Source organism: Sceloporus occidentalis, unplaced genomic scaffold, assembly GCF_023333645.1.
Source record: "Sceloporus occidentalis isolate IW3139 unplaced genomic scaffold, rSceOcc1.0.p SCAF_7, whole genome shotgun sequence".
Lineage (NCBI taxonomy): Eukaryota > Metazoa > Chordata > Lepidosauria > Squamata > Phrynosomatidae > Sceloporus > Sceloporus occidentalis.
In genome coordinates, this window is record NW_028316987.1 from 80,360,405 (window position 1) to 80,380,408 (window position 20,004).

Here is a 20,004-nt window from a genome sequence, read left to right on the forward strand (position 1 = left end):
CCAAAGATCATAGCGGTGAACAGCAAGTAAGCTAATTAGCAAGTAAGCTAATTTGCCCCCAACAGTCTGGGTACTCATTTTAGCGACCTCGGAAGGATGCAAGCCTGAGTTGAGCTTGGGCCCTTTTGCTGGTCTTGAACTCGCAACCTTGTGGTTTCGAGTGAATGGCTGCAGTACAGGCATTTAACCACTGCGCCACCAGATCAGCCGAAAGGTACTGCAGCAACCACACACTGCGGCCCTCCTCTAGCATTTTGCCGCTGTATAAAAAGGAGTGGCAAAGCTGGGGCTTTGTAATGCTGTGGTGGTGCGCAGCATCTAAATGCCATGCTGCTGCATCATCATCAAACCAGCACACAGGCAGTCAGCCATGCGGTTTCCTGGTGGTGTGGGGGCATGTGCCATCTGAACCCCATGCCCTCCACACTGCCATGAAACAGCCACATTGTGCTGGTCTATACCGGCCCTAAGTTCTCACCTTTTGCCCCCCTACTCAGAGAAGGGAATGGTTCCTTTTTTAAAAATAAAAGTTAAAGTACAGAACTTGTATTCCACCAATGGATAAGTCAACTCAGTTTTTTGGGGTCAATTTTTGACCTAAAATATCTAGACATGCATAAGCATACATACATTAACGTTAAATTTCAGCTTTCTGAGGAGGATTCATCATTTTGCAACCACAAAGTCAGACTTTCCACAAATCATTAAAGAAGAGACAATTATAGGTTGATCCTAATACCTCTGGATAGTTTTATAATTATTACTTTTTTGATTATTTAATTCTATTTTAATGTCCACTTTGGTATGTTTTTAATGGAAGTGTTGCTGTTTTTCAGTTTGCAAGTCACTTTGTGTACCAATTGTGGGGGGAAGTAGGCTATAAATAAATACAACAACAGCAGCAACAACAACTGAAGTAACTGTAACTGAAGTAACTGGCTACCTATAGTGAAATGACCTGCCTCCTGCAAACCTCCTGCTGGCAGGACAATTCTGGAAGTTACAGTCTACAACTGTTATTTTTTCAAATTCAAACCATGCCCTGCAAAAGCATTGTTAGCAGCTATCCCTCTCAAATGTTATGTATACCAGGCATTTCATTAAAAAGATGAAAATCAAAAGAACGTCATAAATCAGGGATAACCTCATTGGTACAGTTGCCAGAATAACAAAACTTACTACCTTCATGGAATCAGACAAATATAATTGACACGTATTATAAGAGAGGAACTTTAAACATTAAGAAATTTATCATGGCCTGAACTTTCCTTGGCAAGAGTCTATTACTATATTCTCTGAAACAAATCTAATGAAGTAGGCCTTTATCTATACAATAGTGTATGATAATAAATGTATCAGTCCTTACAATGCCATAGTATTGTTTATGTATGTTACTGTTTATGTTTTTCTGTAACAGATTAATGTGATTATTATTCTAGAGGTTATCATATTATTTCTAGTCTGATGTTTCAAGTGCAGCCAAAGAATATGTAAAGAATCACCATACAAATTTAGAGATTATCAGAAGTCCAGGTAGCTCTGAGTTTCATTCAAATAAATATTCTGCATTATTATACAGTTTTCTTTGAGATATTGAATTGCTCCTTTGGTTCATATTTTGGTCTTCTCTAGTGGTATGTGGCTTGGCTCCACTATAGCCTTTTCAGGAACTATTTGCTCTGTAAACATTTTTCTGCTGTGAGACACTGTGGCAAGAACTGTATGGTCTGATTCTGAGTGTAGACGGTACAGATAGATTCTGGCGCACACAGACCTCTGTTGTCTCAGCATAAATTGTTCTGGTGACCTCATGCCTTACACACTTCCCCATATGCAATATAACAGTATTACATATAAGTTACCTCTATGCACATGTTCCTGTATTATGTTCAGAATGGTCATTTAAAAAAAAAAAATGTTAGAGAATCCAGCTGGGAAATGTCAAGAATATTTGCATCCCAAAGCTAGATTTCACACTTATCACCACAGGAAGGTAGGTTTTCTTTTCCTGAAGAAATGAAGGTAATATTTGGACTGTGAACTTGACAGTACAATAAGTTTAAGTAACAACTACAAGTCATTAGTTCCAATTGCTCTTGAAGATTGAAAGTATATTATTGCAGCCAAAGAAAATGTGCCAAGACAAAGTACTGTCTGGCTAAATTTGACCCGCCTTTAAGTGGCCTTTATTGTTCTATTTATGATTCCTAATGTACCCCTAAGGTATGACATGCTCATGTGCTATAAAGATGTGTCTGAATATGGCTGCACCTAGATTTTCATAAGCAAGTTTTGGGGATGCATTTTTTTATATCCCTAAGAGGTTACAAAATATCCTCCCTTGAGCCAATGCAGCAGTTCATCTGTCTCACAGAAAAACTCTCAATCATATAGCTTCGGAATCATATATATCTTCTCATCTGGACATCCTTGGAGCCATGTATCTTTGATCTGAATACTGCCTTTTAGGAAAGCTGTCCCAGATAATGATTGCCTGTTCCATTATAAATGGTTGATGTAATACTGTTATATGATGTGCTTATGAGCTTGTCTCTGGGTGTTCAGAGAATCATCTGTAGAAGTTCAACAAAATGGGTAAAGACATATAATAGAGGGTTTAAAAACCATGCTCTTACCCATTTGCATTACTAGATCTAAAATATGGATTTAATTGAAGGTTGTGACCCCTTTTATATTCAGTATATAAGGATTTAGTCCACAGTGGAATTATAGGTGGGATACAAACCGCCGCTTTGTGGCGCATTGCCGCCGGCACCATTTGCTTCGCGCGGGAGCTGCAGCAGCCAAACCGCGCAGCTCCCGCGCGGAGCAAAAAAGAAGCTCCATTTCGCAGCTTCTTCTTGCGGCGCACTGATGACGTCGCAAAGCGCCGCTGGCACATTCACGACGTCATAGGCCCCACGACACGTCTGGACGCTATGCGTCCAGTACGTAAAGATGGCGGCGCCCATGTGGAAGGGGCGCCGCCATCTTGTACGTATTCTATATGTACTAGGGTTAGGGGGGTGCGGAAGCACCGCCCCTTCCTAACCCTAGTACGTATACAATACGTACTATATAGTGGTGTGTATCCCACCATAGTAAGATATTTTCTTCACCATCAGCCCCATCTTAGACATTTAGTAGGTTTCATCACATCCAACTTCTAGAAGGAAACATTATGCTTCCTTCTTCAAAAGTGCACCTTTTCTGAAGATGGAAGGATTATTGAAGGGATATGTCATCTAACCATTAAGCCATTTTTCTCCTTCACTTTGGCTCCTTCTCAGTAGAGGAACCTAAGGTGGAAGAATGTATGAAGTGTATACAGAGGACATCTTGGTTATGGTCAAATTATTCTCTCACTGTGTCTCTGACTGCCTTAATTATCCCCCTACAATTTTGACATACCATAACACTGATGTAGCCCTCACTCCCATATATCAACTAAATTCCTATGTGATCGGATTGAGGAATTTCCTCACACATTCCAGCCTCCTCACGTTCCTTAAAAAGATAACACTGTGAAATCAACTTTTGATCAAAACTGTATGATCATTACTGAAAGGTAACAAAAATTAGTTCTCATCCTAATAGACGTGAGCTTACAAAACCTAGCATACAGATAGAGAAACACGTCAACCTATGGGGTAAAAAACAAACAAACAAGCCCCTCTATAGTAGACTTTGCTAACAACATCCCTCCACTGCTGGAATGGGCAGTAATGTTGATGAGGGAAGAAATGGAACAGCTAATGTACCAAACCTCCAGAAAGACTTTCTGTTTGGCTTGCAGACACACAGACCTCCTGATTACAATCCCGCCCCCCTTTTAATGTTCTCATCAGAATAATTTAGCACAGGCTTATTCTTTCCCTTTGCAAGATACTCTTGAATTAGAGAATGCGTAATACTGATCGTGCCACTAGCAATATTGACATAAAACAACATATAATGAGTGTTGATAATATAAACAGCTGATAAAATGCTATGATTGAAATTCATAATATTTACTTTGTAACACATATGTTCCTGGGGGTACAATGACACCTGCTTTGAGAATGGACAAATAACTGCATCCATTCAGGTCCCTGATTACATACGACAATAGAAAGCATCCCTTTCCTTCAAAGCAACAGAAGATTTCTAAAGTAAAGGAGGCCCAGCTGGCTCAGGATAAGATCTCATGATGATTCTGTTTTTCCCAATCATCACAAGACCTCCAACCAGAAATCATAAGCATACTTCATTATTTTTCACACCCTACATCACTTAGTCAGGACTAGGCAAAGTTTGGGTGTTTCAACTGAGGGGCAAAACAGGTGGGCATGAAATAGTGTCCTCTGGCCACTCCTCCCATTATCAAGCTCTTAAAGTGGACCGCCGCCATGGTCCCAAACAGGCAACCAGCAAGAAGCGAATTTTTGCTGCTCCTTTTGCCGGTGGTTTCGGGACACCTTTAGCAGCCTCAGAGCAGCTTTCAGCCACGTCGAGGGATGCATCATCTGCATGCCACACCCCTGAAGCAGCCAGAAGCCGATCCTTTCGGCCTGTCTGTTTCGGGACGTAGGGCTGGTACAGATGGGCAAAAAGTGCTGGTCTGTGGGCGGGGTGAGGGCTGAGCATCCCAATGCTCCCAACCCTCACCATGCTGCCCGGGTGCCATAATTGCTCGCCCCATCCATACAGGGCATGCAATGATGACATCCGCGCGCCACGGCATCCAAATAGCGTTGCATGGACATCATCATTGTGAGTGAGTCACACCAATGGCGCCCAGAACAAAAAGAACCCGCTGGGAGAGGGTTGTTTTTAAGCTGTAATTTCTGTAAACATTTTTGTGCTGGCCATGTGCCATAATAAATTATTCATTATTCGTTTTTAAGCCTTGCGGAGGCCGCAGCGTTTGTCTTCTGTGGCCTCCATCAGGGGCAGAAAGGGGCGGCATCTCACCGCCCCTTCCTGCTCGTTTGTACTTAGTCACGATTTCTAGGTCTGGAAAGGATGTTCTTCCCTCATGGATCTTGGTCAGGGGAAATTTCAGCTGGTGCACATCAGGTCAGATCAAGTTGGCTGATTCATTTACTAATTTCTCATTGGAACAAATCTGTAGGCTGACTAAGAGAGAAATTCCTTAGAAAGTGAAGTAGTAGAGAAGGGCGAAGGTGGTGTTTGAACAGGGTTTGACAAGCAATAGTCAAGTTATACCCGACATATCTGTAGAACATAAAGCAATAATTTGCTAAGAGGGCCTGGCTCAGAGTTGGGCCAGGAGGTTTAGGGGCTTACAAATACAAATGGATGGCCAAGCTAAAAAGTAACAGGATTACCCCTCAATGTATTCACATTGTATATTGTTATAAATTGCTAAAATGGTTTGCTCATTATCTGTGTGATGTCTCCTTGGTTTTTTTGTTTGTTTTGTTTTGTTCTGTTTTTTTGGGTAGGGGGTACACAAAACATGGTTAAATTAAACTGGGGTTATCACTACCTGCTATTTCAGAATTAAAACAGCATTACCTAAATTTGGAATTATATCTAGATTTCAAAATTACGTTTACAATTAATCTTCAGTACAATTTAGCTGGGGATAACATCAGATTCAAACCAAGGCAGAAACAAGGATGTGGTAGCAGGGGCAATGAGTTTGTACACAATGTCCACTAAATGTTCCATCTAAGCAGGAAAAACCCATTGTGAGCAGCAACTATTTCTCAAAGAGCTTTAAGCATTGGTCATGCCCAGGTTTCTCCTGTGGTAATGTTCCCTTACCATCCCTTATCCCAGCAGACGTCAGATAGTGGTCATGGTCAGTGCTTCAAATTTGTGATGTAGGAGTATATTTATGAAATCATGGATCACAAATTTCTAGAAATGGAATCTAATTAACACTGAAAATTCATTTCATCCCCATGATGAACAAATTCTGGAACAAATGTTTCAGATCCTGAGGATCAGGATTTTTTTTAATTACTACACTCAGTGATCCTGGTGAAACCATTAGTGTTGGTGGCTGAATAATCCTAAAGATATAATTCTTTACTCAATATCATGGAGGAACAGCATTTTGATGGGGGAGACCCTTAAAAACTGCAACTGCATCCATTACTGAACAAAATAATTAATTCCTCTCAAACCACCACTGATGAATGACTATCATGAACATCATGTCATTTTAATAAGGCCCTTTGCTCTCAGAGACCTAGTGTTAGCATTATGAGAAGGTGAATATGGAAATAACCCATCATAGTTACTGTATGCTTATGGCTGAATAAATGAGCCATACTCAATTGCAACTGAATATACTTCTGACCTTCAGAATGAACTGTAAACACTGACAAGGATTACACAATTCAAGTGACCTGAAGAAAGAAAAATAATTTTAAAATCTATTAGAGCAGATTCTGTCCTAGTAAGAACCTTACTTTCCATGTGGGGTCAATACAATTAAACCCATCTGCAGTTTTAAACAGGTTCAAGTTTACTCTACCAATGTAAATATGTTCCACTATTTTGCAGCTTATATAATGCTTTGTACTGTAATTCTTTCATGACACACATTAAACATCTATCTTTTATAACCTAACGTGCTCTTTTTTAAAAAATGAATTGGTTAGTTTGGTATTCTACCTTTGGAAAAAAGAAAACTCTATAGACTATGTGAAAAATCTGCTATGCATCAAGCAGAGAGTGGGGAAATCACATTAAAATGTGTTATTTAAAGAATCACCAAATATTTGTCTTGCTTGGCCCAGGTGGTTTGTGGCTTAGGGGTCACTGCCCTGTAATCCAAGTGCGTCTTCATGGCTGTTAACAGAGGCTCCCACATGGAATGGTTTGCATTCTCACAAATAAAACCAGAAACTATGTCCCTTTAAATAAAAAGTGGTCAATCCCCTTACCATATGCATAGATTGTACCAAAAACATATTCAACAAGCACTAAAATCTTCCACCCAAGGGCTACAGACCTGACTACACTTGCTGCAAGTAAATGAAAAGTATACAGAACCAAGGGAAATCAAGAAGGATTTGATGAAATGTTTGATCCATCTGTTTCTTTGAATATATTAAGAAATAGAAGAGACTAGAGGCCTGTGAAAATGTGAATCCAGGCCAAAACAAGAAAGGGCCAGTGAGAACGCATGAGAACATTAAAGGGTTTTGTTTTTTAAGAGATATGAAACAAAACAACAACAACAAGCAGTCTGTTATAAGACATGATCTACAAAAAGAAGCTCTTTGTATAGGCCTGTTAACTATATGGTGTAGATGTACAAACAAGCACAATGTTGCAATATTATGCTAGTAATAGGGCCAATGTTATTATGTGCAATGTGCAAGTGTAAGAACCAGGGAAAATGGAAAATATTTTTTGTAAAATTAGAATTTGATCCCATCACTTGGATTCATCCTTGTCAGCCCGGGTGACAATTATAAGACTGAATAACAGAAAACTGGTTCTGCAGAGCTGAACCAATCCTATAAAGCAATGCAGATCTGAACTTTGCACACTTTAATAAATACTACTTAATAAAACTAATCTCAGAGCATAATGTACTTATGCAAGCCACTCGAAGAATGTGGTATCTCCTTTAGTAGGTTCTCTGAGAGCTTCTAGTTGTTTTATAACTACTTAAATCCCACCAGCTCTTTTTAAGTACACCTTTTTAGTTGACTGTTTATGCTTCACAGTGTGATTAAACAGAGAGACAATTATGAAAAAACATTAATAATCAGTGTGCATGGGATACCCTAGTCAATGACTCATGCTGGAAATAAGTAATATTTTCAGGATTCAAAGGTGAATTGTCCCTAATTAGAGCTAAGTAATGTTTCTGCTTCTATGTGTGGAATGTTGCTGTGTCCTCTAGATCTACCCCAATTAAAACAACATTCCAAAGGTCAAAAGCTAACTTGCATTAATAAATTATAAAGGTCCCTAATTGCAGCTGGTGCATTATTTTAATTGCTCATAAATTCATGCTTTCAAAGCTGGCATCATGAGCATTACATAGAAAGCAGAAGTGTCTACACAATGCATGGTTGGGGGCACACAATCTATTTATTGGATCCTTTTGTTCTAATTCTTGACAAGGGAAAGGAAATACTAGATGAAGAGTCTAAATGGCAGCCTCACATCATCTGATTACCTAGTTGGTGCAAATATGGAAACTCCATTTAGGTGCATAGTTAAAGATGACAAACATTTGTGTTTAAAGCACACATTAACAGTGTCTGCAGATAAATACTCAGGATTTCTTACAGCCCTTTTGCATTAAGTCAAGGGTGTACTCTAAGGAACATATTACATAAAAGCTCTAGGGAATTGCATTGACTTTTAAGAATCATATCTAGACAGCTCCTAGATCCACATACGCTACAAATAATTGACTCATCCTGGTTATTTCTAAGACAACTGTAAAATTAAAGGTGATATTTTGTAATATCTGAGTTATATAAGGAAAAAAGAGAAAGAGAGAGAGTCATGCAACTACTGAAATATCATTTTCCCATGCACTATGACTGGCAGTTCCGTAATCGTGGTAAGCTGCTTTGACCAAGGTTTCTATGGCAACCACCCTACAGTCAATTCTTACCTGTTTTCTGGTCATCCATTGTACTGAGCTTAGTCTCGTCAGCTACTGTTAAAAGGTAAATGTATAATGGTTAGCCCTGTTAGTGCCCACATCCCACATGCATCCACTGTTTATACTCTCTTTAAAGTTAGAGGATACTGGAAACATCATTCTTCATGCAAATATGCAATATTAGGCAGACAATCTTAAGGGGGCAAAATAAAGCCCCAGTGACAAACCTAGTAACTCTCATGCATTGTGTCAGTCATTTCCGTATCCAGGTAAATACAATATGTTATTGACATGCTAATAATCACAACTAGCCAAGGCACGTTGCCATCACATTTTTGGTGGTGAACTGAGATTTAAAAGTATCACTGGAGGTTTGGGTTTTTTGTGTGTGTAAAAAAAATAAAAAATAAAACATCATATTGCTTCTGAAAAACCAGATATTATAATAGAAAAAATTGGAATGGTGATTTTCTATAACATTAATATTTTAATGAGGGACAGTGCATGTCAGTTCTTTCAAAACTCACTGTACATTATATACTTTCAAAAATACAGTGTTCCATGGCACTTAAAAATGGTTACAGCCCACATCATACAAGGACCACGTGCCACAAATAATCTCTTGGACCACAAGATTCCCCTCTATTTTTCTTATAAGAGACAAATTTCCAAATGAGAAAGTTGCATGTTATATCTCCTTTGATTTTTTAAAAAAATGGAAGTACAGTCAGACCTCACTTAACAATGTATATGACAAAGAAACTGCTTTTTACAAAGTCTTTTTATGCTCACTCTGCCCTCCTTTCCTCCTTGTCCTTTGTCTAGTGAGAAGTTTTTGTTTGTTTTTTTGAAGCATCAGCATTAGGAGAATAGTGAAGGAGGTCTAGAGAAACACAGACTTTCAGTGTCAGATAGCACCAATATGCCTGCAGTAAATAATGCAACAATGCTTGAAGTGGGAAAAAGTGGTGTCTGATTCAAGGTGAGCCTACCCTAGCTGTGTGTGCTGCCTACATTGGGTAGGGTTTACAGCAGCTGTCTCCAGAATCCCTTACTGAGCATGCATGAACAGCAAAACAGAAAGAAAAGGGGAGAGCAGATACATTTGCTTCACCGGCTACCTCCAGAATGTTAAAAAAAAAAAAGAAACAAACAAACAAACACAACAACAACCCATAGATCTGAAAATCTGGCCACCAAATGGAAATCAAAGGAAAAGTGGAGGCAGGTGGAAGAAAAAACATCAGCCCTGTATGCATTTAAGAGGAAACGTTCAAGGATCCTTAGAAGGTTCAACATGTTTTTATTTCTTGTGCAAGGTTCACCCGACCTGCTTATTTCATTTCACATGTGCTTATCATTAATTTTGGATGAAGTGTTTGCTGAAACATGTTGAACTGCTCTTCTTTTTTGAGAAACAGGAATCTATCCCTATCCTTTTAATGTTATTTCTGTCTCTGGTACCAAATTTTCTTTCTCGTAAGTAATGCCTAGCAACAAATCTACTTCATTAACTGAGGTATAACTGTATATTGTGGATGCAGGTATGTATTACGACTAGGCTGAGGCAGTGCCCCACATATGGGGCAACGCACTAATTCCCTGCCCTTGATGTTTGTTGCTGGATCAGGGGTCTTGAGCAGGAACAGGGACTGAATCCAGATCTGGTTCCAGAGCGGGGCCTGGAGGACAAGCTGTAACCCAAAGTATATAAAATCTGTTGACCAGTTTCCTTATATTCCTAGTAGGCCTGCGGATCCAGAGGTTTTATACTGTTTGCCAGTTGGAAGCTTCCATTTTCCTCTTCACATCAAAAAAAGTTTCATGGTGTGCGCTTCCACAATACTGTATCATCCACTCAGCTAAGTCTCAGCCTGAATCCATGAAGGCATAGGGTTACAATTCCTTCAGACCTCAACAGGATATTATATTGAAAATAATGTGATTGGCTTTAAATAAGAGTGGACATAATGTGTCAAGGTGTATGTAAAAAAAGTGAAATATTCCCAGACAGTTAGGGTTATGTTATAATCACTCTGTAAATATAAGATCTTAATAATGACATAAATGACCAGACATTAGTTGTTAAATAATTATTTTACAACTTAATTTTGTTTGGTTTTTCCCATCTTATGAGAAGTATTAAATAATATGCTTATACATTGGACCACATGTTGAAATACTGTCTATAACATGGATCTTCACAACCATAATGTTTCAAACATTAAAATTATATAGACCCATATGATGGACTTAAGTCAGACTGTATTAGGAATTTTTCATGCCATATTGAATCCAGCTGCAGCTGTAAATCAACTGTTTGACATAACACATAACAATACTGGAGGAACAAAATAAATTTGTAAACTCAGTACCTAAGTCCATGCTTTTGGATTTCCGCGTCTTAACAAAGTCCAACTGGCTGGCATCTGAAAACTGCTTTGTGCGTTTTTCTGACATGCTCTGGCGTCCAAATCCCTCTCGCTGGAAGGTAAGCACTGGATCAACATCTGGACTCAGAGTGCTGTATTGAGAAGGAGAGAAAAAAGTTCCCTAAAGCATACATCTAACATAGACATGCCATCAAATATTTGCATAAAATATCTCTCTGCCAACCAATTAAAAAAAATCAGCAGGTTGCAATATTCCACACTATTTTTTCTCAAGTAACTTTCTTAATATATAAAGGGCCATTCCATGTATTGAGATCAGCTTTGGAAGCCCTCCTCACATATCAGCTAGTAAGACCTCTCAGGTCACCTTCAGGGGTACTTATATGCCCATGAGAGGTGCTACTGGCTGGTATGTGAGTTTTTACCCCCAAATGACAGCCTAAAAATACTGTATTTTTATCCTAACAATCCTATAAGGTTTAGGCTTAGAGAAAGTCACAGAAGTTATCCAGTGAGTTTCATGGCTGAATGGAGAGCTGAATCTCAATCCTCTGTCTTGGTCATAATTCTAGCACTGCAGCCACTTGTCATACAAATGACACTATACGGATGAAAGAAAAGTAGTGAGAACTAAATGACAGGCACAAATATTTCACACAGATGAAAACAGACATGTAAAGACATCTTAATGGGAAGTGGACAATCAACATTTAAATCAAAAATGCATAAGGATTGTTTTCTGACATATAACAAGCAGAGATCTTCCAGAGGCTCTTCTTGCTATTTTTGCAAGTGTTGAAAATCTGACAGTATATGAAAGTGAATTTTCTATTATGTGATGTACAGAACCATGTTTCGCTGCCATAAGCAAAATAAGACACATGGATAGTAGTCCCATCCCCAGTAACTCCTCTCTCTCTCTCTCTCTCTCTCTCTCTCTCTCTCTCTCTCACACACACACACACACACACACACACACATATATATATAATGAGAGAGAGAGAGAAGGAAGGAAGGGACAAACAAACAAGCTTCATTTATATACTGCTTCATAATGCCTAAGCAGTGTCTAAGTGGTTTACAACTGTAAGCTAATGTCAGCTAACTGTTAGCAGAGGCTGGATGGCCATCTGTCAGGGATGCTTTGATTTGGATTTCCTGCATGGCAGGGGGTTGGATTGGATGTCCCTTGTGGTCTCTTCCAACTCTATTATTCTATGATTCTAATTTGCCCCCAACAATCTGGGTACTTATTTTAGTGACATCGGAAGAATGCAAGCCTGAGTCAGGCTTGAGCCCTTTTGCTGGTCTTGAACTCGCAACCTTATGGTTTTGAGTGAGTAGCTGCAGTACAGGCATTTAACCACTCCACCACCAGCAAGGAGGGAGGGAGGGCCAATTTAAGGCTATATAAAAGTCATAAAACTGGAACAATGCAATTAAGGGGACACTCCTTAATTCTGTGTTGCTCAGGCAGCAGTGATGGCTAGGAACAACTTTTACCAGTTTGGGGTGTTGTCGCCAGCTGTGACATTTTGTGGATAGTATTCAAAGACACAGCCCTGATCATCTGTTTCAGTATTAAAAAGATATAAAGGAATCTGGTAGCACTTTTAGACAAAATTAGAAAAATAAATTTCTAGCATAAACCTTTGTTGACTCCAGTCCATTGGAGCCCATGAAATCTTCTGCCAGTTACCTCTTTTGCTTGGTTAATCTCAATGGCTTTACAGGATTTCATTATATCTTTTCATTTAATGGGAAGTTATGAATGTCATACCCTAACTTGGCTATTGTAACATGCTCGGTCTGGAACTGTCATTTAAAAAAATCAGGAACTTCAATTGATGTGATGTGACACTGTTTGGTTATCAATAAGAGAAGCCAAATGAAACATATTATTCTCATGTTGCGTATTTGGTATACATTGCTTCTTTTGAGGTTCAGACTTGGGATCATGACATCAGAAGGTCCCCAGGTTCTCCCACATTTACTTTCTAATGCATCCTCATCAGCATTTGTGGCCCTAATCTGAGTTTAACAGGTTATCTTCTAGGATACCCAGGTAAGATGATCCCAGAAACTTTCCTCAATAGGCAATTATTATTGTTGTTATTGTTATTTTAATTTGATGAACTCTCTGGAGATTGAGGTCTAAAAGCACTGGACTGAAAATGCCCTATTTATTAAGGGATACCTGTTGAATTTTGTTCCCAAGATGTAGTGAAAATGTACAACACAACTGATGGCATTTTGGTAGACTACACCCCAAATGTTAAGAGCTTACTTTTGGGGGGGGGGGGATGATTAAGTATAGTTCAGTAAGATTCCAAATAACTGCTCTTAATGTTTCAAACCAATGTTAAAGTCACTTCCTCTTTATTATTATTGTAATTCATAAAACCAACAAGCAGCAAAATTTATTATAACAACAAAGGCTCCTGGAACGACAGTTGGCTCTTTAAAGAATGTAACCGTATTGTGACCCTCTGTGTTATTAAAATTCCACTTATTAATCCTGTCTCATTGTCCTTTTGTTTTCATAACATTTTCATCAAGGATTAGGGAGATATTGTCGGGCTGGAAAAAGCTTACATTTTCGGCTGTGATTTAGAACAGCTGCCATTCTTGTTTGGATAACCCTTCCTCCATATTCTTAACTTCACCCCTTGGTGCCTTGCAGCAAACTCAATGAATCCACCTTCACACTACAAGCTCTCCTTTGTCGATTAGCAGCAGGAAATTAATTTAAAAAATCCACTCCCAAGAGCTGTTTATTTTATTTTATTGGGTTTATTTTTTAACAAACAGAATGCAGTCAACACAAGTACAGCTCCAAACTGATCTGCCCCCCTCCACTAATTTTGGAAATTACAGTGCTGCCTTTGAGAGGACAGACTTAAAGATGGTTGCAGGGGAGGGAATCACAATTCTTAATAGCTCTTCACTTTTTCTGCTTGTTTTAGTAAAATGTGCAAGTAAGAAAATATTCTTCATTTGTACATGTAAAAGCATTAACAAATGGGTTTTTACATTCTGCTGTGGTTCCTCTTACCATACTTGCTGGGAAAATCCACACTGACACAAGCTATTATATAGAATTTTGAGTGCTGTTCAATATTTTCACCCTTGCATCTCAGATTTTTAGCTTTAAAGTGCCTTCTATACAAAGACAATGATGGGTGTTTAAAGGGCTGAAATTGCAGTTTTACTTCTTTGAAATGGAAAGGCTTAGCATGCAAAAGAATCGGAAAAAGGAGATGGAGAAAGGAACTGCTTTTAAGATAACAATTAAAAGGATTTTTAAGACAGGTTAAGAGAAATGTCACTGAACACTAACTCACACCACATATATAAAATAGCTGACTCATGCAAATCTAAACAAAGAGAGACTTGCTGGTGCTAATTCTTATTAAGATATTGCTGCTGTAGTTCTATCAGACCCAGGAGAACATGGGACTTGGAAAATCCTCATACTTCATCCTGCTTGTGTTAATTATCACCACATCCATAGCAGGCAGTTCCACAGAGAGGTACATCTTCTACTTTGCTTATTGCTGAATATAATTACAAAATTTATACACTGATGTTATTTTCTTGGATTAGTACAGATGAATTAGGAAAGATTCATCCTAAAGAGGTTAAACAAAGGAAAAATGTATGCTATATTTTTAAAAGCTGCTTATTTGCAGGTCACATTCTTCATCAACAGGATTCTGTCTTTGTGCAGAAAATATATCAGGAACATCCAAGAGCTCTTACGGTAATTCATGAGTTCATATTTTATACTCCTTCTCCTGATGGCAAGGTTCCTTGCTTCTCTTTATGCCTTAAAATATAGTGAGTGAATACTGTTCATGTTCTGACTGCTAAAAAAAGTACTATTGACGAAGAAGAGATTTTGTAATAGGGCAAGTTATGTGAAAAAGCAACAGCAATAGCAAATAGCTTATCAGTAAACTACCACTCCCTAACCAGTTTACAACGTGTAAGCCAATTGCCGCCAAAAAGCTGGGTACTCATTTTACCAACCTACGAAAAAAATGGAAGGCTGAGTGGACCTTGGATCCCTCATCTAAGATCAAATTTACAACACTGTGGCTAGAGTGTCAGCATTTATAATTATTGTTATTATTTATTTATTTATTTATATCCTGCTTTTCAGCCAAAAGGCTATTAGAGTGGCTTACAAATTGTTAATTAGACATTTGCCTGCCCTCACTCTTACAATCTAAGAAGACAAGAGACAAAAGGAGAAGGGAATGGCATCATTCCATCAAGCTGCAGGTCACAAATGAAGTTCATAATTTAAAGATAAGGAATTCTCTTCAAGGTGACATTCTTCATCAACAGAATTCTAGGCTGTATCAATAGGAGTATAATGTCTAGAAATAGATCAGTTCAAGAAGAATGTGGAAAACCTGGAATGTGTCCAGAGGAGGATGACCGAAATGCTGAAAAGTCTAGAAACCATGCCCTATGAGGAGTGGCTTAGGAAGCTGGCTGGGTTTAGCCTGGTTAAGGTTAAGAGGTGACATGATAGCCATATTTAAATATTTGAAAGGATGTGTCTTTCTAAGACTATAAAGGCAGCTATAAATGAACAAGACAAGATCTTCAGGAGTAAATATATATATACCTGAATACCAGAATCAGGACTGTTCATGCCATTGCATTCCCAATTTCTATGTACAATGTGAAAGCTGAATAGTGTAGAAAGCTGATAGGACAAGAATCAACTCATTTAAAATGTGGTGCTTGAGACGTACTCTGCATAAATCACTATCAGAGTACAGAGCACTCTGGGCAGAAAATGTCAGAGATGTGACTATAGCCTGGAATTGAGACAAAGGTGACAAGGTAACCTGAGTTCAGGTGGCAGACATGATCACTCAACATTTGGAGAGTCCTGCATCACAGGAAGCTGATGATAGAGGGACAGGAGGTGAAACCCACAGTCTTCAATTATGCAGAGTCACAGCTGTCAGGAGACAGGAAACTGGGTGACATCCCAGGAGAGGGATGGACTCAAAACCCCAAGAGGGGATGTATGTATAAGAGTGTGAGCTGAATGCTCAGTATTGTGATGGCTGCATATAGGAGTCTGGCGAAGCACTATGATAGTCTACTGTAAATATCAGAACCAAGATTAAAGTCCTCTTTGTGAGTACTCAGCAAACCAGCAGTTATTCATTCAGCTGGCAGCTCCTGCGTGGGAGGATTTTTCCTTTGCAGCCTGTACAGTGCTACACCACAGAGACCTTCCAGTGGTGTTCCTGTTCCATGTGCATGTCTTCTGCAAGTTTCATGTCGAATCCTGATTTTACATGCCCCAACAATCATGGACTGACAAAAAGACAAGTACAGTGCGCCCTTGCTTTATGTGGGGGATCCGTTCCAAACTCCCCCACCTAAAGCAAATTACACGTATGCTCAAGCCCCATTTAAATTAATGGGGCTCGTGTACGTGGCAGTGCGGTGGGTGGCAGCACACATGTGACATGGGCACGCACCCCATTAGTCCCAATGGGACGTGCCGCCCCTTCCTCTCTGTGCAGCTTTCAGCATATGCTGAAAGCCATGTAAAGCGTGCCCATGTATGACACGGGCACATTGTAAATGAGTCAAAGAGTCTCCATAGAAGCCAAGATGATTATGCTGAGACTGTTACACAGTCTGCCCTCAGTATCCACGGACTTGCCATCCATTGATATGACCATCTGTGGATGACAAGCCCATGATGAGGTGGCACTGGCTGGCAGAGGAGGAAGAGGAGGGGGAGGGGGAAGAGGACACAGTGGTGGCGGCAGTGGTGGTCCCATGCCACCAGCCGCCTGCCCACCCCACTGAGAGGAAGGAGGGAGGGAGGAGGAGGCCTCATGCCTCCAGCCGCTCACTCACCCCCAGTGCGAGCCGGGAGAGGAAGAGATGGGAGGAAGAGGAAGAAAAGGAAAAGGAGGAGGAGGAAACAGTGGCAGCAGTGGCGTTCCCATGCCACCAGCCACCTGCCTGCCCCCACTGAGAGAAGGGAAAGAGGGAGGGGAGGAAGAGGAGAAGGAGAAGGAAAAGGAGAAGGAAGAGGAAACGGTGACAGTGGTGGGGGTCCTAAGCCACCAGCCACCCACCTGTCCCTGCTGACAGCAGGAAAGGAGGGAGGGAGAGGAGGGAGGAGGAAGAAGAGGAGGAGGAGGAAAAGGAGCTAATAGCAGCAGCAGCAGTGGTCCCATGCCACCAGCCACCCACCTGCTGATGAGAGTCGGGAGGGAGGAAGAGGAAGAGGTGGGAGGAAGAAGGAGAGGAGGCAGAAGAAGAAGAAGCAGTGAGAGTGGCCCCATGGCTTCAATCACCTGCCCGCCTCCGCTGAGGGGAGGGAGGGGGAAAGAGGAAGCAGCAGTGGTGGCAGGTGAGGGGAAAAGGAAGGCATTCCTGTGTGGGGGCTGGTGAAGTCCCATTGTTCCCAGTGGTGGCACAGCTGCGTGGCCGCACCACCACTGGGGACAATGGGACTTGAGCATCCACAGATGTTGGTATCTGTGGGTGGGGAGGATACCAAAGGCTGACTGTACTTTTATAATATATCATGAGAAGAGAGGACTCACTAGAAAAGACAATAATGCTTGGTAAGGTAGAAAGCAGTAGGAAAAGAGGGAGACCTCATTATCAGTGGATAGCAGAGCTGTTGATAACAAGGTGACTTAGTGACTTAGAGGTCTCTCATTCAATGTCAACTTGATAGCAGTTAACAACAATATATTTTCTTTGTAGTTTTTATGTTAGTTCATAAATGGGAAGCTTGCAAGATCGTGGGAGGTGTTTATGGCCTCAAAGGAAGAAGTACATTGAGAACCACTCTACCAAATGCTCTCCACTGCCTTGTGTTTTTAACAACTATAGAAGTGTTGGATAAATGGCTTTCTTTAAAAGCTCAGGGAGAGTTAACAGAAGGTAGGAGTGCCTGTGACTCTGTAGAGTAGCTCTGCTTCATACATGGAACATACTGTTCTGCCAGCCCATACTACAACTGCTGTGGTAGAAGTCAAGGTCTTTTAAGATGTAACAAACAACAAAATAAAAAATGACAGTTTAAACACCACACATAAAAGGAGTAGATAAAAATCTAAAACTAGCCAGTAGAAAGCTATGTAAAACATCAACACCCAGAAAAAGAAAAAAGATAGAACTATCAAACACAAAAGATACAGTATGGGGATAAAACCCAGACAGACTTTGCTATCTTTACTGAAAGATAGTAAAGCATGATAAATATACATAACTAGACACAGGGAGCCATAGTTAGAATACCATAACAGAATCAAATTTGCCTTCCATAACCACCCACTCCATTGAACCACTTCCTTCCTGGAAGAAGGAAGGATCTACAAAGGTTCAGAGTGGAAGGAACAAATCCTTTGAAAATTGAATCTCTCTCCTCCACTAATTGTATCAATTTTTTTAAATTGGGCAATAGACCTCCCCTATATCATATCACAAACTGCTTTTACAACTACCTTCACTTTCAAAAGTCTTTTGCCATACCCCATGGTGAGATTGTTGTTCATAAAACCAGAAATTCAAAGAATCCTTGGGAGCCTAGATCCATCAAAGAAGTTCTGCAACCTCAGCCAGAAATCTCTTCTTGTCTGTTTCTCCTAGATAGGAACAAGCAGCTCAGGAAGAACTATGTATTGTTCTAATCCTCTTTCAGTGGTGGAAAACACAGAACTTAAGGGCATATTAAGAATCTGATAAACAAAAGAAACAGAAGCAACATGTGGACACAGGCCTTACCATTCTGTAGATTCATTAATGGTGGGTTTACTCCAGGCTCCTGTATCCACTGTTGCAAAACCCACATCATCATGGGAACTGGAAGATGACTGATCTGAAAGATGTGGAGGTAGTACTGGCAGTCTATCATCTTCTATAATGACCATGTCATCTGGAGGCATGTTGACAGTTGGAGAGAGGTGGTATTTACCTGCACAAAATGGGACATGGAACAGATAAAACTCTACACAATCATTATAATCTATATGCCATCATGATTTCCAAACACATTAATTTCAGTATACCCCTTCATTCTTATCTGGGAGCCCAGGGTCACTTTTAGAGATTTGTATAATACAGTGAATACAACAGGACACTGGTGTAAAAGAAGACTGTTGAAAATTAAAGAATGCAGTAGGTGTTTGCATCAGAAAAAGCTCGGTAGCCTTCCACTGATATGGGAAGCCAGAATTTGAGAGGTTTGTCCCCAAACAGAACCTTACTCAGATATAACACATGGCCCACTTAGCCTAAACTGACATTTACTTTATCCTGCTCCTAGAGCAGGACTCCAAGAATCTGACTTTGGCCCAGTCTTGTATACCTTTCCTCATGCATTGAGGAGCTAGGGTAAAGAGTACATGACAGCAAAGGAAATGCCTTGTCTTACCTCTCCACCTGCTGAGTCTAGCAAGATGTGAAAACCCCCTTAGCCTAATCTCTAAAGAATGTAGAAATGCTAGTAGCCTGGAACACCTATAAATGAATATTTTCCGAAAAGATTATGCTAGAAAGTGTATAACATGGACTAGCCATAGTCCTCAGAACACTCAAGGGAGGCCTTGATTCCCCACTAAGAGGCATCTTGACCATATTTATGCTTCTTTTGAACCATTTCATGCCCACCTGAACTGTATGGAACTGTTCTATATACTGCTCACATGTTGCCTACAGCTACCTCTTCAGGGCAAAGGCAAGATCCAACCCAGGGGCCTTCTTGTTTGTAGTGGTGTCTCTTAGTCTGTGATACACCAGCTTTCAATGTCAGTTCAGAGATAAGCAAAACAGAGTGGGAAGTTTAAGAATTTAACACAGAGGGTAGTTATGGATCATTCTCCCAAACAGCACTGTGTGCTCAGGACTATGCATGGCATTTTGGACAGGCATATACCATATCTTGTTATACCTTCTAGAGATTCGCCTATGCAAAGTATTGTGTACATAAAAGACAGAATAAAGGAAAAGATCTTTGAG

The 20,004-nt window shown here is 40.0% G+C and overlaps 1 protein-coding gene across 2 annotated transcripts in view; it reads right to left on the reverse strand.

The window, feature by feature from the left end:
- Nucleotides 1–20,004, reverse strand: part of LOC149310016 (partitioning defective 3 homolog) — a 654,223-nt gene that overhangs the window by 198,498 nt on the left and 435,721 nt on the right. For both annotated transcript variants that reach the window (XM_089533491.1, XM_089533492.1), the window contains exons 16-18: nt 18,772–18,961; nt 10,966–11,114; nt 8,600–8,644 (exon numbers count right to left, since the gene is read on the reverse strand). In XM_089533491.1, coding sequence (XP_089389617.1) covers nt 8,600–8,644; nt 10,966–11,114; nt 18,772–18,961 — 384 coding nt within the window. The remainder of the gene's footprint in view (nt 1–8,599; nt 8,645–10,965; nt 11,115–18,771; nt 18,962–20,004) is intronic.